At 54.9% G+C, this 25,515-nt stretch overlaps 2 protein-coding genes across 2 annotated transcripts in view; one reads left to right on the top strand and one right to left on the bottom strand.

The window, feature by feature from the left end:
• The window catches only part of Adck3 (aarF domain containing kinase 3), a 37,036-nt gene extending 19,344 nt beyond the window's left edge, over positions 1–17,692 (top strand). Inside the window, exons 5-15 of the mRNA XM_005374797.2 lie at positions 10,423–10,497; positions 12,712–12,834; positions 13,927–14,012; positions 14,094–14,234; positions 14,648–14,729; positions 14,832–14,925; positions 15,126–15,267; positions 15,419–15,526; positions 15,643–15,708; positions 15,903–15,989; positions 16,825–17,692. Coding sequence (XP_005374854.1) covers positions 10,423–10,497; positions 12,712–12,834; positions 13,927–14,012; positions 14,094–14,234; positions 14,648–14,729; positions 14,832–14,925; positions 15,126–15,267; positions 15,419–15,526; positions 15,643–15,708; positions 15,903–15,989; positions 16,825–17,112 — 1,292 coding nt within the window. The 3' untranslated portion in view covers positions 17,113–17,692. The remainder of the gene's footprint in view (positions 1–10,422; positions 10,498–12,711; positions 12,835–13,926; positions 14,013–14,093; positions 14,235–14,647; positions 14,730–14,831; positions 14,926–15,125; positions 15,268–15,418; positions 15,527–15,642; positions 15,709–15,902; positions 15,990–16,824) is intronic.
• Positions 17,693–19,825: 2,133 nt separating this feature from the next.
• Positions 19,826–25,515, bottom strand: part of Cdc42bpa (CDC42 binding protein kinase alpha (DMPK-like)) — a gene marked incomplete at its 5' end in the record, with an annotated part of 272,087 nt that continues 266,397 nt past the window's right edge. Inside the window, 2 exon segments of the mRNA XM_005374798.2 lie at positions 19,826–23,773; positions 24,416–24,573. Of these exon segments, the coding sequence (XP_005374855.1) occupies positions 23,642–23,773; positions 24,416–24,573 (290 nt within the window). The 3' untranslated portion in view covers positions 19,826–23,641.

The raw sequence follows: 25,515 nt of genomic DNA, 5'->3' as shown, positions 1-25,515 counted from the left end.
CTAGGCAGCAAAGGCAGAGAGCCAAGGCCCCCATGTCCCCTTTAGGGGAACACTGCAGTGACCTAACTTCCTCGTATTAGCCTCTCCCTCCTAAGGCTTCCACTGCCTCCCAGGAATGCCACAGCCTGGAGACAAAGATGTCAGCACACAGGCCTATTGGGGACACTCAGAATCCAGACTGGTGCATCCGTCCTACTCGTTCAAGCCTGGGTACTGCACAGGCCTGGTACTGTTCTTCCTGATGGCCTGGTGCTCTGGGAACTGCGTTGACAGTGTGGACTATCATTAAGACACCTGAAGGAGGCCAGGTGTCTTTCCAGTCTACAAAGCAGACTAATGAAGTTGCATAGGATTTCTGCAACTATAGCTGTTTTTCTTTTTTGTGACAGAATTTCACTATGTAGTTCAGGCTGGCCTTGAACTCACTTTGTAGTCCAGGCTGGCCTCAAACTCACAGCGATCTTCCTGCCTCAGCCTCCTGAGTACTGGGATTATAGGTGTGCACCACCACGCCCAGCTGTCTGTAACTGTAACATTTTCTTCCATAGTTACCTTAAAATTTGCCACCTGCTGCTACTTAGCTGTTGTAGAACTTACCAGGTGACATCTGAATTATAGAAGAAGATTATTGCTTTCTTTTCTTTTCATGGGTTCGTAGTTCCTCGTAGACCATGATGACTTTCTGGAGTCCCGGTACCAGAATATAAGTTTGACAGTCACTGCCCTGGTGGTCCCTAATGGGCTTTGCCCCAGGGAGACTTGGCACATTTCCTTGCTTTGCACACTGACAAGCAATCAGCCAGGAATTGTTATTTGTTACTAAAATGTTGCACAAGACACCAGGGCAGGTACTACCCTGTGTTGACCAGTGTAGTTTTCCTCTACAGCCCCTGGGCCCCTCACCCCGCCTGGGGCGAGCCATCCCCCAGAGGCTGGGTATGCCGTATTTTTGACCAGGTGTCTCTGTGGGAGGAGGAGGGTAGTGGTGGTGATAACAGACGCTTTGTTTGGGAAAAGTGATCAGAATGAAAGTCTTTTTTATGATGCATAAGCTTTATTTATCTGTGCCTCTGAGGTGATGTTATCAGTAGTCGCAGTTTCACATGTAATATAGTTTGTGTTGCCTATTTACAACTTACAGTAGTATATTTTTCCTCTGAAAAATATAAGCACAAAAGGAAACTAGATAATGATGCTCTGCCATTTGGGATTAATCTTCTGTTACAGCTTAAAACTAGTCTTTACCAAATATTCAGCAAATCGATCTGGGTCATAGTCAGTTAAATGCTGTAATTTATCAGCAGAAAATCCACTAATTTTCACTTCAGAATGTATTGCACAAGTCTTTAAAAAAAGAGAAAAAAATATCACCCTAAAAATAAATAAAGAAACGGTTCTTTAAAAAGAGGGAGGGACAGAAAGAATGGGAGAAAGAACATTAACTGAGGCCTTAAATCAGGTCAAAGTATCTAGAATATCTTTGAAACAATGTGAAACTCTTCTCAACAGAAAATCGAAGAAAAAAGAAAAAACTGTCACCATTTTTCCGCTGATGAAGTCTATTTTAAAAGCGGTGTACAGCGTATCTGTGGGCCAGTGTTAGGTTTTCTTAGTCCTTGGCCGCATGGGGCCCTGCATGGCAGCTTCACAGAGGGGAAGTCCTGCTGGTGAAGGAGAATGTGGTGGACACCATGACGCCCTGCTGAGACTGCGGAGTCAGGTCCTCTGGGCAGCAGGTTGAGGAGCAGACTGAAGTGGGACGAGTTCGATAGGAAGATGTGTAGGAAGCGTAAGACCACTCGGGAAAACCCTGTCGGGGGGCACGTGGGTGGTCGGAGGAGGCCTGGGTTGGGGTGAAGAAAGCCCTGGTCTGGGGAGGTGCCGAGCACAGGCAGCAGCCTCTCGAGCTCTTGCCGACAGAGGCCAGTGTCTGGAGCCCCCCTTGGGTATCCGTGTGCTGCAGTTTACCCACAGCTAGGCTCCGAGCTGCCTACTTTGAGGTCAAAGCAATTGATAGGTGGTGTTTTGGGCTTCAGGGTTGCAGGATGGGTGCAGAGGAGCCAGATGAGGAAAGAACGTGCTGTTCTGGCTCCAGAGGTGAATTCTGGGCCATCCATGCCACCCGCCGGCTTTCAAAACGAGGTATGACCCTTTTACTGAATGTGGAGTCAATTTAGTGGGCCAAGATTAGCATTTTGAAGACAAAATGGCTAGAGGTGTAGCTCCATGGCGGAACATATGCGTACCATGTGCGTGGCCCTGGGTTCTGTGCCTAGTACTGAAAAAAAGTCAAATGGAATGGAATTGAGTAGAAAAGATCATTATTAATATCACAGATCCTTAGAAAGAACTATATACATTGCAAAAATAGTCTTGTTTCCCTTTGGAGTATATTCTTCACTGCAGTGCGAAGTACCTGGCTACCAGTAGGTCAGTGCCCAGTTTGAGGCAGCGCTGCTGTGATTGTTGTCCTGAAGACACTTGTGGTCTTTCTTCTCCTCCTCGGGGAAAGATGTTTTTGAGGTGTAGACTGACAGGTTGTAGGAAGGTTTTACAGTGGGATAGGAAGGAAGGGTATCACTGTAGGTCAGGGATGTAGGGTTACTGAAGGGACCACACCGGTGTTTGGGTGTTTCTCAGCTCCGGGGGCTCGTTTCGACGCTGGGTGGAGGCTAGCATACAGAGTGCACTTCGGCTGTGAGACATTATGATTTTGATGCTGTGGTATAGGCAGTGGGACCTGTGGATATTAGATTGTGTTAAAGTGTGAAAGGCAGCATCATATATTGAATCTGAGGTCAGAAATGAGCTTTAGGGCATTGTAATATGTGGATTGTAATTCCCAAACCCAGTTTCCTATGAGAACACAGGCTCTATTTTAATTTCTGCTTCTGTAAAATGGACAGACAATTTTGGTAAATGTTCCACTCCCCCAAATGACAGCATTTTGGTAAACGTTCCATGTGCACCCAGAAAGAGTTCTGACATCGGTGTAGCAATATACCTCTTTCTAGTATGGCTTTTACTTGTATTGATCACATCTTTTAATGAGTTTTCTGTTCTGCTTATTCTGTCAGCTATCAAAGGAGACATTAAAAGTCTTGTGCTGTGATTATGGATTTGCCTTTTACTCTGTTTTTGTTTTTGTGTGTTTTACATGTTTTGAAACTATTATTGATGGCCTGTAGATGCAGAATTCTTACATCCTCCTGAGGACTGACTTCTCTATTACTTTGTTATGCTCAGGTTTACTCTGTGTCAAACAGAGTATGTCTGGTATGATAATTACATTGTCATGTAATTGTCTGGTATGATAATTACATCCTGGCTTCTTTTGCTTACTGTTGGCATGGTATCTCTTTTTCCTTCTCCCCACTCTCATCTCTTTTATGTCTTTAAGGTATGTCCTTTGTAACCAACAAATAGAGTTTTTTTTTTGGTTTTAAATATAGACTGATTATCTTGTAATGGGGATATTGAGTTCATTTACATTTAACCACTTAGCCAGTCCGGTTATTTAAATACAGGATGACCAAAAAGTAAATATTTTTTCATTAACTTTTATAACATACCAGGAAAAAAAAGACATTGTAATAAAATTTATTCAGTGTATTCAATACAAGAGTTGACTGGTTGAAATGATAGCTGTCTGAGCAGTGCTCAGGATAGTCAGCACATAAACAAACATGCTGCCCAGGTGGCACTCCTGGCAAACTGTTAAGTGGTCGATGCAGTTTTTAGGGGTTTACATCTGCTATCTTTGTGTTCATTTACTTGTGGGTCCATTTGTTACATTCCCTTTTTTCTCTTTTGTCTTACCAGTATTCTTTTAAGTTAATCACTGTTTATTTAGCTTTTGTTTTTTGAGGCAGAGTCTCACTGTGTAGTTCAGGCTGTCTTTGACCTAATTCACTCTGCAGCCCAGGCTGGCCTCAGCCATGGCAATTCTCCTGCCTCAGCCTCCCGAGTGCTGGGATTACAGGCTTGTACCACCATGCCCGGCTAAGTTAATCACACTTTTAAAAAATTACATGTTTTCTCTTGATAGTTTTGGTGTTTTACATTTGTCTACTGTTCTTTTAGTGATTGCTATTGGGATTACAGCATGCATTGTTGACTTATTACAATGTAATAGAAATGATTATTTTTGCTACTTACTTCCCCAGTAATGCTGGTACCTTAAAGGTATGATTTGCTTTGTATTTATCCTCCTTGGGGTTCTTGACTCTCTGATGTGATGTCTAGCATTAATTTTGGGGCATTCTGCTAATTTTCCGAGTGTGGCTTCTGCCCTATTTTTTTCTTTCGGGGCCTCCAGTTAGACATAAATTAGATCTTCTTCCTCTGTCCCCAGCGTCTCCTGTTTTCATCCCTTTCTTTCCATTTGAGCGTCAGTCTTTCAGGTTTAGAGGCGATGTCATCTGCCCCCGTCACGTGAGGGAGAACTGGGTGATTATAGAAAGGAGACCTTTGTGGGTAAAGTGGGCGCCAGAGAAGACTCACGAGAGGTAGTGCTTTGTGCATAGCGCTGTGCTGGTCACTTAGACCTTCACACAGGACCTACACACCACAGCATCAGGGGAAGGGGGAGTGGATAAAAGGAAATGGGAAAGAAATTGGGAAGCAGTGGTGTAAGGTTACTTAGGTTCTTCATAAAAAGGCTTTCGAAATTTCATGTATGAAAACAAAGATAGATATCATATATGATGTATGATAACAAAGATATATATCATAGATGATACATGAGAAAAGCACTTCAGGAGACCAGGAATGATTTTAAAGGTAAAAGGTTAAGGTTCTCTGATTCCCAGAACATGTATTGCTTCTAAAAATAGTTCATGAGATTCCCCTGTGTTTCCGTAAGGTAAGGTGACATTAGCTATTTTCTCTCGTGCTGGTAAACAGGCACCTCTTAGGTGGAAATAGCAAGCTAAAGGCGATTATTACTTGATTTCCCAAAGACTGACACACCGGGGGTGCTGTTGGTACGCCAGCAGCGAAGCTGTCTGTGGGATCATTGTGCCACCCCCACGCGGGAGCTCCTGTGTCTCTTATCTCAGTGGTAAAATTAAAAACAAACAGACATTGGGTGAATGGCCATAGGTGTTTGGTTTTCCCATTTTGCCTAGTGCATTTAAAACAATACCCTGTTGCCACTATTTCGTTGATTTTATTTTAGTTCTACTTTTTAGTTTTTTTGAGACAGGGTTTCCTTGTGTAGCCCAGGCTGGCCTTGAACTTGTTATAATCCTCTTGCCTCAGCCTCCTGAGTGCTGGGAATACAGGTGTGGGCTACCATGCCCAGCTAGTGCAAGGTTTAGTTGGACATTTTTAAATTTTTGTTTTCATTAGTGCATGTTTGCAGTAAATAATGATTATGTTCATCATGGGGAGTTGGTCTTAGTATATAACACACCTTCATTCTCACTACTTCCTCTTTTGTTCCCTGTAAAAAGACATTTTAACAGTGCAAAAGTACGAAGGATATTTTCCTAAGATAAAGGATAATAAATTGAATAATTTAGTTGTGTTGTCCTGGTTAGTGGTCAGGGTCTGGCTGTGCCTGGCCAGGAGCTGGCAGAGCCATGGCACCATGGCAGTGCCCTTGGGCCCTTGACTGGGTGGGATCTGGTAGGGACAGGGCCTGTCCAGATCCCCGTGCAGCACCACGTGCTCTGACCTGCTGTCACAAGGCCCTCTGCTGACAGAGCTGCATCTCTGGGCTTCCCAGAGGAGCAACGTGCAGTAGCTGGGGACACGCGAAGCTTCCGGGTACAGAAGTCTGCACCAGGGCAGGGGCGCGGGCATCTCTCCACTTCCCACTTTTCCGTGTGCTTTGCTCCCAGGAGCTCTTTGCTGGAGATAAGGCGGTTACTGTTCTCTGTTCTTACACATGAGGAAGCTGAGCCAGTGTGCCTGCCAGTTGCCAAGGGCTGTACGTGGTCTGGCAGCCCGGCCTCTGGCTGCATGGGAAGGGTTGGCTGGACACCGTGTAGTTAGCTCCCTCTGCACCGCAGTCGGGCAGGTCCGGTTCTAGGAACAGAGGCCCCGCTCCTGAGAAGCTGCGGGAACAGGCCCGGCCGAGCTTTCAGTCCTTCCTCTTCTCCTTCGCATTCCCCTGACTCCGCCCCTCCCAGGCCTGTGTTCTGTGGGGCTGGGGCACTGGAAGGTGCCGGGTGGTGGTAAAGACAGACTGATTCCTGGGGGTTTAGGACCACCTGGAAGCAAGGGCCAGCGTCTCTGCCCCTCAGTCTTCGTTCTGTAGACTTTTTTTTCTCACAAAGTGAAAGTGGGCAGTCAGTGCACTCAGCAGACTGTACAGCGTGTGCTGCGGTGATGCAAGGGTTTATCTTCAGCTTTTAGTTGGAAGGTTTTGGTTACTTGACATTTAAATATCTTCACTCTGAGATAAGCGGTCTCCTTCACAATACATTCTTAATATCACACTCAGTGTTAAGACAAAGCAGTGTCAACCCCAGGTGCACGGCGAATGCTAGTGCGGCAGACCCCTCCTGGACAGGGAGCCGCAGGCCCTGTCTTGACAGGTTGTGTCATTGGACGGTGGTGGTCATTGCTGCATCATTTTTTGTCACCCATCTTTGTTTCTAATTTGATGACTGCTGCTGTGGAACAACAGTATCATTAGATTTGTTTTCAAACTGTGATTTAGTAACAATTGAGGGCCTTGATTTTAACCCCTTGGCAGCAAGATCTAAGTTCCCTCCTTTGTACCTCAGCAAGGGGCTAAGTAACCAGCACAGAAGAGACTCTGCTGCTGATGGGAGAGCATTTGGCAGAGCTGAAAGGAAAGGACATTGTGCTGCCTGTTAAAGGAATTGTGGGAAACAGAAAGAAGACACCAGGAGAAGATAAAACATCCCATGACGTCTCCATAGTTCTCTGCATATGCTCCATCGTATCCCCCGGTAGCTGCCAGATAGTCCTTTCTGGTGGCCTTTAATCCCCCACCAGGAATCATGCCTTTCTTTTTGGCTGGGCTTTGCTTCCTTCAGTTTTACCCTGCAAAGCACAGCTAGTGAATTGGTAATTGTTTCCGAGTCGTCAGTTTCCAGTGAAGGACACACACCTAAGGCTTTCAGAAAAACGTGTAATATGCTGTGGTGACTTTTCATGTTACGTAATTTTATCTTCTAATAACTTTCTGCACTGGGAAATGGTCTCTTAAAGGCAGATTCATAGCATCTATTCCATGAACTATTATTAACACCAAACGGTTTTTGCTAATTCCAGATCTGAGTCTTCCTGTGATGTCTTTAGCTGTAGCTTACTCGCTAAGTGTTCTCCTGGCGTGAGCAGTGTAGGTTCTTCTAATCTTTCCCGTTTCTTCTGGCCTTCTGCTCCTGAAATTGCCTTTTATCTTCTCTGCTGTTAGTTTCTTTCCTCAAATTTTTCTTTCTGCTTTTACTTGCTCTTCCTCTGTATTCTGTCATCATCATCCCAGTTGTCCTGAAGGTCCGGGTCCCTGTCCTGGCCCTCTCGTGTCCCCATGGTGCTGCTGTCCCTGCCTTCCCTACCAGGTCTTGTCCTTGGCCGAGGCTCGCGGCGGGGGCGGAGCTGTGAACAGCGAGGCGTGGGCACTGTCTGTGGGGCTCCAGTCTTAGCAGATCAGAAGGATTCTTAGAGGCCCGTGGCTCAGGGCGAAGAATTTGCCTAGCCCTGGTGCTGCAAAAACTATACCACAGAACCGCTGTGGCCTAGGACAGCGCCTGGTGCCAGTGAGTGCCATCGCCGTTGCCTCATCCCTGGGTGCGCACGCGCTGCCTCAGGGGCTTCCTTCAGCCTTGCTGTGTAAACACGCCCGGCCTTGCTGACAGGAAGCCAGAGACATCCGGAACGCGTACTTGTTCCTGCCCACGTGCACTTTCCACCTGGCCTGCTGTGGAAGGGCCTTGCGTGTGGAAGGTGTTTCGGATTGTACTTTCTCACCTGTGTGTCTGGCTGTGGAGAGGGGGCCTTGTTTATTTCTGATGACCCCTGGAGGGACTTGAGGGACGAGAGGCCACGCTGTGCAGAACTGAACCGTGGCCTGGGGTGCAGGCTCCGTGCTCTCCCAAGGGAGACCCTGCTCTCCGCCCCCACCCGCTGCAGCAGCTCCTTTTCTTTGAGATGTGTCGGGAACTTTCTTGGGCTGTGTGGGTGCCATTTCCTAGGCCAAGAGGGTGCCCCGACTGCCGACAGTGGCTTCAGAGCCCATTTTTCTCCAGGACACCACCCGGGCCACCTGGAACACCACTCATTACGTGGTGGGGGGTGTTGCTTGGGGCCAGGGAGGTGGGAGGGGGTTGGAGCGTGGCTCGGGGGCTCTCATGAGGCCTGGGCCTTCCAGCTGGGGTGTCCGCCTTCCTGCAGTTGCCCCGGCCCTGCCTGGCTGGGGTGAAGGCTGAACAGAATGAGGGCTCTGAGAATTGAATTGGGCCTGTGCTGGGTTGGCGGGGTGTGCTGATGCCACTTCATTTTGGGTTCACCTGAGAACAGGAGAGGGAAGGCCAAGGTCATGGTTGCTGGCTGCCCGGGCTTGTTTACGCCACCCCACTGCTCGCCCTGCGGAGCCTGTGTGTCGCGTGGCTGGCACCACCTTGGCCTGGCTCTGGCCTGTCCTGAGGGCCGTGCAGGGCCGTGGAAGGAGCCTGAGGCCTGCTCTGTGGAAGGTTCCTTCAGTGATTTGCTTAATGGCAGGTGCTTGCCAGGCTCTTCCTGGGAGCCTCGAAGCGGCCGAGAACAGTTTGAGCTGAGCATTTGAGGGGGTCCAAGTGGGGCTGTGTGTAGGGGACACAGCTCTGCCTGTGAGGGGCCTGGCATGGCTATGGCGCCCGCTCCTTGAGACCAGGCTTTGTGGCCTTGTCTTTGGACTTGCCCTGGGCAGAGAGGAATGGAGACTGAGAGAGACTTTGGCAGAGGCTGTCACAGAGTGAAGGTTAATGTTTTCTGTTGTCATTTATTGTGCTCAGTCAGATAGAGTGGTGGGTAGGGTGAGATGGGGGATGGTGGGGAGTTAATGTTTAGTTGGGCCTTGGCCAGCCTCTGGCCCGTGCCCAGTCCCTTTGGTGCAGGCGGGGGAAGGGTCAGAAACGCAGTTGCTGCACCTGCCAGGCCCCTGGGCTCTGGTCCCTCAGTCCCCGTACCACTGGATGACCTGGCTGGTGTGCTGTCATCCCTAAGAGCATTCCCACAGCGCACTTTCCTGAGGGGGCTGGTGCTTGGCTTCTTTGCCAAGTCGGTACACTGAGCGCTTGAGCCGGCCACACAGAGCTTTTGGAACGAGGCTGGCCGAAAGTGAGACGTGCTGTGCGTGTGCCACACGGAGTTTAAAGGCTGAGTGCACCTACAGCCGTTTTGAACGGGGCAGTGCTAGTAACAGCGGACAGGGTTCCTAGCAGGACATGTGCTCGGCGCTAGTGCAAGCGCCTTCCTTCGGGGACTCGGTCTTCCTCAGGACCCGAGTGAGTGCTGTTTAGGGCCGGCAGCGTGGAGGCTGCACTGCCACCTACTGGAGGTGACAGGGATTGCAAAGAGAGGTTTTAAAATGGAATTATCTTCTAATTTTTAAAATTTATTCTCCATGAGGTAAATTTTTCAGTAAGTCAGTCATTTTCTTACAAATAATACATAATCATTGTAGAAAATTTGGAAAAAGAGACACAGATGCAAATTTCTTCGCCCCTAGACAGTGCGCAGTAACTTCCTTCCCGTGGGTGTGGGGGCTGCCTGCCCTGGGGCGCTTGAGTGTCATCCTTGCTGCTGCGGTCAGCGCTTGCCTCCCACTCCTGATGGCTTTGCACTGGCCCAGCGCAAGGCTCCCCGGCTTCCTCTGGGGGTTAGTGGCGCCTGCGGGATCCCGGGGGAGGCTTTGTGAACAGCTGGGATCGTGAGGGCAGTTGGTTTTGGACGAAGGAGTCAGTGGGCTTCAGTGTGCAAGGCCACGGATGGAAACGGCGGGCCTGAGCCTCAGTGCCTCAGACGCTGCAGAGCGGGCGGCTGTGCTCCCTCGTGTCCCCCGGCCCGGATCACGGCCTGGATCTTTGCTTTCGGAAGTGTTCCTAGTGGGTCCTGCATCCCCGAGGCTCTGCGTGCAGACCGAAGTGGGTGGTTGTGCTCCCTGGGGTGTCCTATGCTGTCAGGCTGTCCGTGGCCCGCGGACCATGTCTGGTCCTCCTTCCCTAGTGTGTGCTGCTCTAGGGTCCATTAATGTGCCCGTGGTTCTGCAGTCCAACGTGCTGGTGGGACGGCGGGGCCGCGTGGCCTTCCCCACCAGAAACCCTTGCTTAATGGCCCCCGAAAGCACCACTGCGTCACGCCTGCCTCCGCAGCTTTCCGCCACGCTGGGATGCCAGGGAGAGCCACCGGGGCCTGGCGGTGGGCGGGGGGCCATGCGAGCACTGAGTGCCCGTGCCCTTCTTGCAGGTCTGGCTGTGGGCCTGGGCTTTGGGGCCCTGGCCGAGGTTGCCAAGAAGAGTCTGCGCCCTGATAACTCCACAGGTGAGCGGGGCCCTGTGACAGGTGCGGGGGACCCGGGGGTTGGGCCTGTGAGCCCCACCCCACCCGTGCTGCCCTCCAGGACTGCTGGCTTACCGTGGTCCACACATCTCCAAGCTGTCCATGGGGACCTCCTGACCCCACTGCCCATGCTGCTGTGGGAGGCCAAGCTCTCCTGTGGGCCAAGGGTCTACCCAACCCAGGACCGCCCCCCCCCCAGCCCATACCTGCAGGGCTCTTCCTCCTGGGGACAGGACGTTCGCCTCGTCCTCACAGGCTCCGATTACTGGGGACGTGGAGCGCCATGCGTGTCCTTGGAAGGGGCTGCAAGATGAGGGTTGAGCCAGGGTATTTTTAGTGTCGGTACTGCAGCACCGCGGGAAGCAGAGCCGGGTCGCTCTGGAGTGGACCATGGCCTTGCCTGGCCCTGCACGCTCCTCACCCCAGAGCTGGCTGCTCTCCTTCCTCCCTCGTCCAAGCAGAGCAGAGGCCAGGCTGGCTCCAAGGTTACTGGTGTCCTCGGCCAGGGACGGCGGTGACCTGAGACGAGGCATGAAGGATTCCAGTCCTTAGTCCTGCAAGCTGGGACTCAGGCCAGGGTGTGGTAGCCCTGGGCAGTCCCCACGCAGTGCTCCAGCTGTCAGGCAGGCTCAGCATCCCCTGCCCTGGAGGCCACTCGGCAGGCCGGCTGAGCCCTGCGCTAGGAGAAGGTCTCTGCCCTGGCGGTCCTGGCCCATCCTGATGGCATGCCTCCTGCCTATGGTGATGACCAGCTGTGGGCTGCAGCTGCCTGGGACAGCCCAGCCGGGCCAGATGCCGTCCTCGCGTCTCAGGAGCCCTGCAGCCAGCCCAGCCCCTTGGTAGCCTAACTCCCTAAGAGGGAAAACTAACTCCTCCAGCCTTGGCCAGGCTGCTTCTAGGGTCCCTCCTTCCTCTGCCTCTCCACCCTGAAGACCCCTAGAGGCTGGGGAGGGCAGAGGGGATGCTTGAAGCACTGTTCCCCTCATCGCTGGTGCTTTGCTGCTGCCTGGGCCATGTGGGTCCAGGTCTCCTGATTGGTGCTGCTGTGGGGCCAAAGTCCTTTCCCACCCAGCACCCTCCTGGCACCTGTCTTGCCTTGTGGGACCGAGCTGTGAGCCTCCCCCTTTCCCGAACGCCTGGTGGCCTCAGCCTCCTCCGTGTCCTGAATCCTTCAAGCTTATGGCCCAGCACACGACACGGCGTACAGCGGTGGTAGGGCCGCTTCTCCTATTCCCTTGCTTGGGACTGCGCACAGCCCCATGCCAAGCACGCACCCGGTACACACACGCTGTGTCCCCGAGCGTCTCGGCCCAAACACGAAGAATGACCTCTGCTAGGTGCTCTGCCTTCCAGATCCGTGGTATGTAAGCTGAGGCAGGTGCCATGTTCTGTGAAGGCATTCTCATTTAACTGGACTCAGGACACAGGGCAAGAGAGGCCCCAAACGTCACCGGGGCTGGACGCCCAGCCAGAGGGTGCAGGGGTCTCAGAGAGGGCAGAGGAACCCGGCGCTCGGAGCCCTCCTGGGCCTCTCCCCATCTCCGCAGGGCGTACTTCGTGTTTAGGCAGAGGGCCAAGTCTCCTGGTCACACTGCTGCCTGGCATCAGGGCTCCCTTGGCCTCCTGCAGCTCCTTGGAGATGCCCTGGGCACCTTGCCACCTCCCATGTCCTGGGCAAAGGTCACCTACAACCTTGGGGTCACTGCATGGCCAGCTGGCAGCACTGAGCTTCCGGCCTCAGGAAGCGAGGCCTCAGAGCGTGTGTTGTCCTTGACCCTGTGCGCCCTTCCTGAAGGACAGCCCCAGGGCTGGGACCTTGGTCCTGTACGGGGTGGCTGAAGACGGGCGGTGCTCAGCTGGGCACTGTTCCCCGGGCTCCTCCAGGTCCTCCTCCCAGCGCTGACCCCACTTGCAGCTAACTGCTGCTTATGGTGACCCCGAGTCCCCAGGGACTGGTACAGAGGAGAGCTCCTGTGTGTGTGTGTGTGTGTGTGTGTGTGTGTGTGTGTGTGTGTCTGTATCTGTGTGCCAGGGGAGGGAGGCCTGGTGAGCACAGCGCGCCTCATCCAGGCCTGGGAGGTGGGCGTGGGGTGTGGATTTGGAACTGCGCTGCTGGGTTCGGGGATAGCAGGAGTCCATAGATGCGGCACACACTCCTGGACCCCATGGAGTACACGACACCCCTTCCGCCCCCAGGGAAGAAAGCCGTGCTGGACTCCAGCCCCTTCCTGTCGGAGGCGAACGCAGAGCGCATCGTGCGCACGCTGTGCAAGGTGCGCGGGGCGGCGCTGAAGCTGGGCCAGATGCTGAGCATCCAGGGTGAGTGGCTGCGGCTCGCGGGCCTGGAGGGCGCTCACAGCCAGCAGCTGACGGCACTTGCACCCCCGGGGTGGTCGTGTGTCTTAGTAGGTGCAGGAGTCGAGCGCAGTCCCGTTGCCTGCTGCGTTGCCCTAGGTGTTGGCACTGGGGCTGGGGGCTGTGAGCCCAGAGGGGAGGTCGGCCAGGCCCCGAGAGGAGTGGTGTGGGGGCCTTGGGCCTGTGGCAGGGAAGAGCCATGGCGCTGGCACCGAGCGCAGTGTGCAATAGCCGCCCTGGCCGGGAGAGGTGAGGGTCAGGCCCCCAGCCTCCATAGTGCTTCACCCTGGTTGGGCTGAGGGAGGGTGCAGCTGGTGTCCTGCCTCTGCTGTTGTTGCTACTGCCGGGCCCTCAGAGAGCACAGGAGCCACACGGTGGGGAGAAGGCTCGGGGAGAAGGCTGCCTGGGAGGCGCCAGTAGACTCCCTAGAGCAGTGGTGACGAAAGCGTGGCACGTGTGCCGCAGCGGGCGGTGCCTGTCAGTGAAAGCGCTAAAAGGTTAGCTCTCACTGCCCTAGAGTGTGACAGCAGGTTGAGAGAAGCCCAGAGCACAGATCAGAGGGGAAACGAGTTCGCTGGAGGTGGTCAGGTTACAGGGAATTTTAATATTTTACTGTATCTCCTAGATTTCTTTTGCAATTGTAAGCTTTCCATGTTAAGTTTAAGCACCTCGCCTCAGGTTGCTGGGCTGAGGTCAGGGCTCCCTGTGGTGCCAGGTGGCTGAGAGAATCTCTGAGGGCTCCGCTGGGCCTGCTGAGCGCCTTACCCTGGGCTCCCAGTGGGGTTGCTGCCCCAGGGCAGGGCACATTTGCCTCTGGACTTGCTTGCTGGCCAGGAGTGCGTGCACTTGAGAGCACCGTGGCTCACTGTCCCTCCAGAGCTGCCGTCCACGGCCTCCGTGGGAGCAGGGAGGAGGCTGAGCCTGGCTCGGTGTAGTGTCGGGCAGGCTGCGCCGCCTCGGCTCCCAGGCTCAGGAGCCCGCGCTGCCGAGGTGGAGCTGTCCCTGGTTTCTGGCCTGAGTGGGGCTCTCCTGCCTGACTGGGCCCGTGCCTTGCAGATGACGCGTTCATCAACCCTCATCTGGCCAAGATCTTCGAGCGGGTGCGGCAGAGCGCTGACTTCATGCCGCTGAAGCAGATGATGGTGAGGGGATGCGGGGCGGCCACCTGACCCCCTTCCTCTGCAGGGGCGGACTGGGCCCCTCACCGCGGCTTTTCCCTGCAGAAAACGCTCAACAACGACCTGGGCCCCAACTGGAGGGACAAGCTGGAGTACTTCGAGGAGCGTCCCTTTGCGGCTGCCTCCATCGGGCAGGTGCATTTGGCCCGCATGAAGGGCGGCCGCGAGGTGGCCATGAAGATCCAGGTGGGTGCCCGCGTGTGCTGGTCCCCTGGGCTGCAGTGAGGGGAGCCACGCCCTGCTGTCCCTAGTGCAGGGCTGCTGTCCCCTCCCCTTCCTGCCCTTAGCACATGCCCGCCCTGGACGCTCAGGAAGTGCTTGCTGATGGAGTGACTTGCAGGGTGGAACAGGTTTCCAGCAAGCTTGGTTCAGGATGGCCGGGGTGGGGGACAGGGATTGCCTTTCGGGCAGCTGGAGGGAGGGGCCCTAGTTGGTGACCCCTCTGGAGGAGGGGAGAGCAGGGCCATGTTGGAGCACGGACTGGGTGTCCGAGGTGCAGGGTCTGAGTGTGACAGGGCTGGGGGGCGAACAGGAGCATGAGGGGCAGTGGCCTCGAGGGGTCCTGCCTTGTCTGCCCAGGTGACCCCTGTCTCCCACAGTACCCTGGCGTGGCGCAGAGCATCAACAGTGACGTCAACAACCTCATGGCCGTGCTGAACATGAGCAACATGCTCCCCGAAGGTCCGAGGCTGCGCTGTGGCTGAGGGCCGGGCGGTGGGGACCATGCTGTGGGGGCCGCGGGGCCCTGTGCCCGTCCTGCCTGACACCCCTGCGCCCTCCCAGGCCTGTTCCCGGAGCACCTGATCGATGTGCTGAGGCGGGAGCTGGCCCTTGAGTGTGACTACGAGCGGGAGGCCACCTGCGCCAGGAGGTTCCGGTGCGCTGCTTGCTGCCCCACCCTGTGGGTGCCCCGGGGGCCGCGCCCCTTCTAGGCGGCCTTGGGGGATGAGGGCCCGCCTGCTCCAAGGGTGATGGTCCAGACCCCATCCCACCGCAGCAAGGCCGGGCTCCGCCCGGTGGGTATCCCTGTGGGAGGCCGTGGGGCAGTGCTGAGATGGGACTGCCCGTCCCTCCCAGGGAGCTGCTGAAGGACCACCCCTTCTTCTACGTGCCCGAGATCGTGGAGGAGCTCTGCAGCCCGCACGTGCTCACCACGGAGCTGGTGTCCGGCTTCCCCCTGGACCAGGCTGAGGGGCTGAGCCAGGAGGTTCGGAACGAGGTGGGTCGGAGCTGCTGTCCCCGCCGTGCCGGCTGCTGGTTCCCTAGCTGGTACCTGGCAGGGGTCACGGTGGAGCTGGGATTTGGGGGGCCTGTTCAGTCCACTTCCAGTCCCCAGGCAGCCTGACACTGCTGCCCTGCCCCCATCACAGATCTGCTACAACATCCTGGTCCTTTGTCTGAGGGAGCTGTTTGAGTTCCACTTCATGCAGACAGACCCCAACTGGTCTAACTTCTTCTACGACCCCCAGCAGCACAAGGTGAGCCCCTGGGCAAGGGCTGGTGAGCCAGCCTGTGAGCGTGGTTCTCGGTCCCTACAGAGATCGTCTCCCCTGCTCAGTGCCCCGGGGCCAACCTGGCCTGTCTGCATCCCTAGGTGGCTCTTCTGGACTTCGGGGCCACTCGGGAATACGACAGATCCTTCACTGATCTCTACATTCAGGTGAGGCTGGAGGGGCCTGAGCTGGGCCCACGTTTTTCTGGGGCTGGGACTAGATACTGGGGAGGGAGGAGGATGGGGTCATGCGCTTCAGCTTGGTGACTGTGAGCTCCTGGCCCGGGGCTTCGTGGAGGGCAGGGTGGGCAGGGTGGGCCGGGCCGGCGGCCGTGGGAGCCTTGCCCTGTGCCTCTGCCCAGATCATCAGGGCTGCTGCTGACCGGGACCGGGAGGTCGTGCGCCAGAAGTCCATCGAGATGAAGTTTCTCACCGGCTACGAGGTCAAGGTGAGCGCCGCCGCCCAGGCTGCTGGCTGCTGCTGGTGGCCAGGGAGGGTGGGCAGCCACTGCTGCTTCTCTGAAATGTTGGGTGGAACCTCGGTGTGGAAAGGGGTAGAACCTGGGACAGCCAGGGCAGCTGGCTTCTAGGGCTTCCACAAACTGGGGACCCCCAGCGGCACAGGCAGGGGATCTAGCGGGGGTGGCCGTGGCCCTGTAATAAGGGGACGTGGGCTGGCCGAAGTCACACTGCGAGCAGCGCTCTCTCTTCCTTGGTGCCGAGGACCAGGAGAGCGTCCAGGCTCCGTCCTGGGGCCCTGCCTGGTCAGAGCAGAACTTCAGACACGTGGGTGGCATGGTGCTTCGCTCTGCCTTCTGGACACAGGAGCGGGCCGTGCTGTCTCGTGGCCTCCGGGACAGATCAGCAGCTCCCGTTTCCTCCCGCAGCGTGGCTGTGTCCCTCACCGCCTCGGCCAGCCGTGGCCTGTCCCTGTCCCGTGCTCCGCCAGGCCAGTCCCTCCCCGTGCGCCCTGTGCGGGACGCAGCGTGGAGCCTGCGCCCAGCGCCACAGCCAGCACGTGGCCAGGCCCTGCCAGGCCGGGGTCTGTTCTCTTCGGCCGGAGAAGTATTTTGCACAGCTTGGAGCGTGGCTTCTTCCTGCTGCAGGCCGCTTCACGCCCTTGCCGCTCGCATCAATCACTGCGGCGGGCTTCACGCGCCCGCCTGACCGTGCTTCATGCGCAGAGCCCCCACGAGGTGGCCCCTCGGCTCCTCCCAGCTCTCAGGAGAGCACCGGGGAGGGACTCGCGGGTCCTGTCGCCATTTTTCTTCTTCCCTCCCCCAGGCCATGGAAGACGCCCACCTGGATGCCATCCTCATCCTGGGCGAGGCCTTCGCCTCGGAGGAGCCCTTCGATTTTGGCACCCAGAGCACCACCGAGAAGATCCACAACCTGATCCCCGTCATGCTGAAGCACCGCCTCATCCCGCCGCCCGAGGAGACCTACTCCCTGCACCGGAAGATGGGTGGCTCTTTCCTCATCTGCTCCAAGCTCAAGGCCCGCTTCCCCTGCAAGGCCATGTTTGAGGAGGCCTACAGCAACTACCGCCGGCCGCAGGCTGAGCAGCAGTAGCCAGGGCGGAGCCGAGGTGGCGCGTGGGAAGTGGCGGCGGTGACCTCCCCCCTGACTTCCTGCCAGCGCGAGGGTCCCTGCAGTGCTTTCACAGGGTTTTCAGGCCAAGTGGGTGGAGTGACAAGTGCCGGAAGGCAGCGGAACGCCACTCTTCTGTCAGACTCTGTCCTCCGAAATCTCAAGGGGGTGAGTTTATCCTCCGTCTCCTTTTCCCTCCTGTGTCAGCCAGAACCCAGGCAGCGCCTCCTGCTGATCCCGGCGGCCCAGCAGCTTCCGGGACCGTCGGTACCGAGGCTGAGTCGGCGTCTCTCCGTGCCTCTCACCTGCGCTGTGGGGCTGGGAGCAGCGCCGTGGGCGCCATCGCCCACACAGCCGGGGCTGCTTGGCCGCTGCCGACCTGTTTTGGACGACTGACCCGTCAGGGCTCCTCCTTCGCAGGGGGGCAGGCGGGGGCCGGAGGCGGCACTGGCCGGTGCGTCCACCCGGAGGGTCAGCGCAGGTGCGTGAACTTTTGTACCGGTGTTGTAATTACCACATTTACTTGTTTCCGTTCAATTAAACGAAGTGCTTGTGCACAGCCCCTTCCTGTGTGCTTTAACGGCCTCAGGGCTTTGGCCTGGTGGTGGCGCCCTTTGTGGATGCGGTGGTCCTTCCCCTGCACAGCCCGCCCGCCCCTGGGTGCTCCACCGCGCGGTGGGCTCAGCCGTAGTCACTGTGACCCCCACGTCCCTGCCGAAGCCTCGGCGCACAGCCACACGGGCCGCTGTGGCCATGGACCCCTGCGGCAGGGCAGGCGCCGGGTGAGGCAGCAAAACCCACTCAAGAGCCAGCACAGCAGACGGTTACTCCGGAAGAGCTGCTTTCACAGGGCGTGACTGCGGGACACCAGGCATGCGCGCTGGGAAGGAGCAGGGGTGACCGGCACGTGTGGCTGTGAAGGGTCTTAGAGGAAAGCTCCTTCCTGAGGCGTGGGCCTGAGTGCCGCCGTGCCGGGCTCTGGGCAGGATGGGCAGGTCCGTCCGACCGGCCCCAGGGAGGCCTGCCGTGAGCACTGGGCCCTGGCGTGGCCCTCAGTCCTCAAGGGACTGGCTGTGGGCTGCTCTCTGGCACCCTGGGTTCCCCGCGCAGACCCGGGGCAGCCACACTGCAGAGCCCACAGGTCCCCCTGCCAGGGCCCTGAGCCCCCTCTTCTCAGGCCTGACAAATGGGGCTGCGCTACAAAGAGGATGGGAACAGAGACAACAGCAAGACCACGGACCGAGACTGCAGCCAGCCCGAGAGCACCTGCCACCTGCGCCTCCTGGTTAGGAGTAGAAAGCACCAGCTCTGTAAATAATGGTGCAGGACGAACCTGTTGTGAACCTGGCCACACATGTACGGCTTTGCACCTATCGTGGCTTTTCCCGTGTCAAGGTACTGAATGATGGTGGTCTCCGTTCACACTGAAAGACGGCAGGAAGCGCGTGACTTTGTGGAGGGCTTTCTACTTGTATCCTCAACATCTAGTGACTGGATGCATATGTCACAGTGTCAGCCTGCTCAGGGGCCCAAGGGAGATTTTTGTGGGTGAGGTCCCAGGGTTAAAGAACACCCATGTGTAAGGCAGCACCAACAGCAGGCAGCATGGAGCAGAGCGGAGAGCCGGAGCAAGAGTGCTGGCAGCTGTACTGTGTAATTCTTACACAGGTGGCTCTCTCACATTTACATTCTTACATAGTGCCACAACCAGCACGTGCGTGTTTACCCGTGCTGTCATGAGGACGTAACTGTATCCCACTGTGTGTCTGCGCTAGGCAGGCAGGGTCAGGTGTCCTCAGATGCCCCTGAGCTTCGAGGCAGTCTGAGTGGGTCCCCACATGCAGCCTGGACGGAGTGTTCCCCACTGCTGGGCTTGGTGGTTAATAGTGACAGAAGACTGCACCGCAGGCAGGCGTTGTTCTTGAGACGGGCACACTCATGCCTCCTGGCACTCAGTGGGCATCGCCAGACAGCAGCAAGTGGTAGAACCAGAATGTTGAACAAGATGGTCTGGTCCTTTAGTCCCTGCTGTCCACACCAAGGCCCAGCAGGCTCCGGTCCACGGGCCTCACTGGGTCCACTGTACCTCTGAAGGAAGCTTAGCGGCAGAGGTGAAGAGCTGCCACACGCCTCAGGCGCACAGTCCACAAAGACGAGTGTGTTTATTGACTGGCCCTGCACGGAGGAAGTTGCCAAGCCTCAGTCACCGCCACGCAGCTGTGGCCCCGCACACAGCAGGACTTGCCCGTCACAGGGCGATGGGGATGGGGGGTTTCACCAGTCAAGACTTCTCTTAGGACAGTTCCCAGCCTTACCCACGGGTCCTCTGATGTCTGATTCCAAAGGAGGACCCCACCCCACTCCCGAGCGGCTGCTTCTGCGGCTTCCCAGGGTTTGGTGCCTCCTGAAACCTTGGCAGGGGGAGTGAGCCTTGCAGACGGAAGCACTGCAATCAGGAAGTGCACACCAGAGGGGCACCACCAGCTTCAGGGAGTGTGGTATTCTCACGGGCTATGGGAGCAACTTAGCCACAGATGAAACCACAAAGGGCAACTACGCTGCATCCCCAGGAGCGTGAGGGAGGCCGGGCTGGCGAGGGGCCACGCAGCGCGCAGGGCCGAGGAAGACTGAAACAGGCGCCCTTCTCTACTGCTCAGACTTCTCACACGGGGAAAGAAAGAGACAAACTACTCGGTTTAACAGCTCCCTGTTTTATTGCGGTACATCAAAGTCTGGTTAATATTAAGTGATACCAACATAAAATAATTGGTGAGGAGTCTTGTTAACATTTTTGACTATCCCACCTTAAATATTTCCTGTGCAAAAGAACCCACATCATTGTTTGGTAGCAGAGAATCTCTTAATAAAGTTCCCTAGGACACAGAGGGCATAAAACCAAACAAAATAAGTGATAGGAGGCCAAAGCGTAGCTTTTCCCCTTCCATACACACATATTGGTCAGCATTATCTTCTAAACAAAAATGATTACATCCAGGCCATGCAAAACTGTACAATAATATTACAGTGAGAAAAAAAACCCTAAAAATTTATAAAATAAATGATGCACTATCAAATAAAAAGGCAGGTCATTTTTGTTTTCATGAGACATCAAGGTTGATCTGTGGTGATCCGTGTCCCCCACCCCTGCGGTGCCTACGCTGCGTGGCGGTGGCCCCAGCGGAGGGAGCGCTACCCAGTACTGTGGAAGCGGGGCCCTCCTTCCCTGGCAGCCTCCACAGGGAGCTCTGGACCTGAGGAACAAGTAAGGTCCTGACAAGGAAAGAAGTTCGCAAGTGGGCAGCGAGATGTTCTGCAGCTTCTCTACGCGCCCATCCACCTCCATGCTGTGCCCCGTGACCCGCAGTGGGGTACCAGGCTGCCGAGTGCCCCTCGGGATATGGTGGGTGGTGGCCCTCTGCCGCCTCTGGGGGTTGGGACATCTGCTCCCCCTCCTGTGACTCCTAACGATACCTGAGATCCCACACAAACCAACTGGTCCTTCCCTGAAACAGATTGGCCACTCGGTAATGAAATAACGTAATTCTAACTATTATGGAAGGACAGTGAAGCTGAGCCAGCTGGATCTTACAGCAGATTGCTGCTGTAAACATGACAATTTCAGATCCTCCCCTGAACCTTGGTACAAGGACTGGCTGGGAAAGCAAACAGATGGGCCCTCTTCAGTTCTATCTCACAGCCAGAGAGCTGCACGCCCCAGGAGAAAACGTGAGTTGCCAGGTGTCCAGGGTGCCATATGGATATAAAACTAAAGTGAAATCTGCTTTAGCAATCATTTGACAAGGAGGAAGGCCTTTGTTTTGGCAAAAAGAAGTATGTATGTATATAGATATATATAATTTTATACACCCAAAAAGCACATGACAAGATTAGCCAGAATTCAAGAGTAGGTAACAAGTTGGTTGGACATAGATAGCACCAAATATCAACACAGAGACTCTATGCCAGGAATGCCTCTAATGCATTTCCTCCTTCTACTGAGAAACTGATTCCTGTTGCCACACACATTTTACAAAAATGTCCTGCATAAAAAAAAATACTTCAGGCAGCAACAACATACCCTGTGATCTTTGTCACTGACCTCTCTGAATGGCCCTTACATTTTCCCTTTCTTGGAACCTATTCTCCATCTTTTCCGAAACTACTGAAGGTAAATGGCCTCAGATTGACATGTGGGATAAGCCCAGCAGGATGATCATTACCTTGGGGAAATATCTGCAAGAACTACTGCCCCGCTAGCTTCTCCCTTCAAATCCTGCACTCAGTCTGCTCAGGCTTGCCGCGGGAAACTGAGTCCTGCTCACTGGTGCCAGCTCATTCCCCTGCGCTGGGAGGTGCTGGGCTCCCTGTGTTGGAGCCTACACTTTAAGTATGTGTGTATTTTAATTCTGAAAGTATACTTTGAAAAATAAGCACCTATAGGCAACAAAAGTTCACAACTCATTGTAGAAGAACTACGGACTAATGGCTTAGCGTGGAGCCCTATGGTTCTTGGCCTGGGAAACGAAGGGAGAGGTGAAGGTCAAAGCAGAGGGCAGGGTGGCATGGAGACGGGGCAGCGCCCGCACCGGGCTGGCGGATCTCTCCTCTGCCAAGTTTAAGCAGCCGCCAGGGTCACATGGAAAAAAAGACAAATTCAAGCTCTGACCCCTCCCCCCGACATTTGGGTGTATAAAAGGATTTTAATATGACACTCCTTTTCCAAAAGCAAAACTATTTGGGAGATTAGAGCTACACTGTGAACTGTGACCATTCAGAATAAAATATAATCAAACCTGAGCAGCAGTGGATCCAGAATGTTTCAAAGTGTCTAAAGTTCACTGCTGCAAGCGCTGGGCATGTAACCCCCCAGAAGACCCCTTCGTCCCTTGCGGAATCTCGGAACCTTCTCCATAAGGGAGCATACACGAGGGCGCCTGGGCCCTGCAGCGGGCTGCTGTGCACAGCACGAGACGCGCCGAGCTCGCGGCGGTGCAGAGCTCAGTGCAACCCAGGTTAGCAACGGCAGGGTTTTCTTCATTGAAGCCAAATTAAGAAAAGGACAAAATCCTGCTTCTATTTCCTCCAGAAACTTGGGCGAAAAGAGCCAGATTCTCTTCCATGAGCTATTTTTTTCTTTCCCTGCTCATGTGCTTCACTTGTGAAATGATTATAACGTTAAGTTCTTTTGGTTCTGCACCTCATTTCCTGATGGCAAGCAGAACAGGAGGAATCCGAACAGAAACACAACTAACAAGGCAATACTGCAGCCAGGGGGTAAATCCAGTCAAACCAGCCCCACTGGGTCACTTCCTGATTGTGGCCCGCCCCCGGAGGGGGGGGATCATCCCATCCACTTGCCACTGCTGTAGGAAAGAGTATTTGGTTAAGGCTGTTCAAGTCCTTGCTTTTGAGGTTTCCTATTATTTGGTAAGAAAAGCCTTTTCTGCCAGGCCCATTTGAAGAACTTCCTACCTACCCTCAAGGAAACAGGCCCTTCTTTCAGAAGCCACCCCCATCCCTGGGACAAACACTTTGCTGTCACCCAGGAGAAAAAGCACTTTTATGAACCTTTGTGTGAACTTTCAGAAGCCACAACACTCCCTCTAGATGGAAGGGCTCAATCAGACGGTGCAGCACTGCAGAAGATACCAAAACGTAACAGAAGTGTGGTTTAACTCTATCGCTAGAAAAGGAAATGCCCCAGGTGGAGGTGAGCGTGCCTCTGAAGCTGCTGCTCACGTCGTTTCCGATGTTCCAACTCTGGGGGCCCAGGTTGCGGTCAACGAAGCCAGTGTCTCCGGATGTCCCCTAAGGGCCCCAGTGTGAGGCCAGGGCACCGCAGGGACCCCGGTTTCCCCTTTCCCTCTCCCAGTGTCAGCGTGAAGCCTTTCTACCCTGTATGTGACTTAGCTGGGAAACAGACAAGAAACAATACATCTCTTAAATTAAACGCTCTCGTATATGCATCCATCTCTTTGATTACAAGATGCTTCTTTTGACTATATACATTCAGCATTTAACTTCTACATTTATGTATTTATTTAAACTCTGTACTGTAGTAAAATATGCACTGTTTTAATCTGTGAGGATTCATGGGGATTCCCGGCAATTATCAGCTGATGTGTGCAGTGACCTCTGCAGGCTGGGTCCCCCTGCTGCGGAATCCCAGGTGCGCTCTGAGGGTACAGTGAGGTGCTACTGTGAACACAAACCTGTCTAGTCTCACTCGTACATTACACTGTGTAGTCTGCCTACTCAAGCTACCTTTGGGGCCGGGAAGTAAATGTGACTGAAAGCAACTCTACGCAGGAATGACCCGCCGTCAGCCTCGGACGCAGCAGAAGAGGCCTGCACGGCTGCTGTGCGCCAGGGGCGTGGTGCTGCCAGGCCAGCGCCGTGAGCAACTGCACGCCCTACCCCGCCGCTGCTGCTGCTGGGCTCTGGCCGAGTGGGCGGCGGAGATGGAGGTGGGGGGAGGCAGTGGAGGGGTGCGGGACGGAGCACCCGGAGCTCAGGGGTCCCAGCTCCCGCGGTCCGTGCTCTCCAGGGAGAGGCTTTTGGTCTTTCGGGGTGAGACTGGGCTCGGGGGGCTGCTCAGGTTGGAGCTGTTGGATGCTGTGGAATGCCTCGGCGAGTCCGAGTCCTGTAAGGTCAGAGCAGAGCGCTGATGAGAAGCAGGTCCCCACCTGTCATCCTGACCGCAGGAGCCATGGAGCTGCTTCTGGTTTTTTTCCTTTTGCAGGACCAGAGATTGAATCCAGGGCCCCCACACTGAGCTATACGGAAATTTCATTCATTCATTCTTTTTTTATTTATTATGAGACAGGGTCTCGCTACATAGTCCAGCCTGACCCTGAATTCACGGCGCAGCCCAGGCTGGCCTCACACTCATGGTAGTCTTCCAGCCTTGGCCTCCCAATGCTGGAATTACAGGCATGTGCACCACGCCTGGCCAAAATATTTTTTGAGACAGGGTCTCACTATGTTGCTAAATTGCCTGGGCCTCCTGCCTCAGCCTCCCAGAGCGTGGGATTTCTTTACTGCCCTTTGGGAGCTAAGAGGCACAGAACAAATGCTCAGTCCTTTCTGTAGGTCTTTAGAGATGTAGGCATCTTCATTCAAAAGCCATTCGAAGTCTCAACAGCTTCAGGAGAGCTGTAGTTTTACAACTTTGCTGCCCCTGGCTGACAGTTAACCTAGTACAGGCCCAAGTGAAGGAGCTGAGTGCCCTGAATCAATGCTCTGCTCCTCCTGATGAGGCCGCTGGCCACACACGCCCACTCACCTCTCCGTCATAGTCCCTGGCAGGGGCATCGCTTCCTTGGTCCATGCCTCCGGATGACAAGGAGCCCTCTGACGGGGAGGGCATGGGCTGTCGCTTTGTACTGTAGCTTCCTCCAGAGAGCTCCCGCTTCAACGCACTGCCGTTCTGTGCGGATGACCCTGTAGGATGCCATTCAGGGAAAACTTCACGTATGCAGACGAGGACAGTTCTACAGGAAATGCCCAGTTGCACAGATGCCAGCTCACCCTCCCCAGCCCAAGGCCCCCTGCTCTGACGAACGGCAGCCTCCCTGCGCAGCCTGGCCCCTCAGTCCACCAAGTCCCGCCGCCTCATGCAGCTGCTGCTGTCACACTCCAGCTGTGGACACTCCTTGTGGGCAGGCAGTGCTCTCCGCAGGACAATGCTCACAGCATCTGTCCAGTCCCGGGCTGCCTTGTGAGCCTCACTGCCCCGTCGTGGCTGCCGTGGTGTGCTGCCACCCTTAGAGATGCAGGTTCTGCCTTTCCTGGCCTCACCAGAACACAGCTGAGTGCGGAAGGCGGACAGCCCGCGCCGAGGCCGGCGCCAACTGACCCGGGATCGGCACTGGACTAACGCTCACAAACATGAGAACATAAAACAAGCGCTTTCACCCCACAGGACACAAAGCCTGGGATTTCAAAATGAGGTTGAGTTTCTTCAGAAATCATACTGTTTGGGGCTGGGGATTTAGCTCAGTGGCACAGCGCCTGCCTGGCAAGCGCAAGGTCGTGAGTTCAATTCCCGGTACCAGAAAAAAACCAAAAGAAAAAAAAAATCATTCTGTTGTTCCTAGAGTTGAGGTACAAAACAGAGACCAAAGGCATTCATGAAAGAAAAGAACGAACCCTTGGACGTTTGTGGAGTACTGTGAGCACTTAAGACTCTTACATTTCCTGCCATCCTTAGGTTTTGCCGAAAAAATGCTTCCATCTTGCTGAGTTTCAGTGTTAGGATTACTGGTCCCAAAAGACTGTATTGAAATTTTAGTACAACTCTAAGGTGTAGGGTGGGATTTTTGAGCTTTTTGCTAATTTAAAAGACCGTTGTTCAATATATTAAGAATTCAATGAAAATGCCAA

Source organism: Chinchilla lanigera, unplaced genomic scaffold, assembly GCF_000276665.1.
Source record: "Chinchilla lanigera isolate Chin_1 unplaced genomic scaffold, ChiLan1.0 scaffold00005, whole genome shotgun sequence".
Lineage (NCBI taxonomy): Eukaryota > Metazoa > Chordata > Mammalia > Rodentia > Chinchillidae > Chinchilla > Chinchilla lanigera.
Note: the sequence above shows the minus strand (reverse complement) of the source record. Positions and strands in the feature narration are given on the sequence as shown.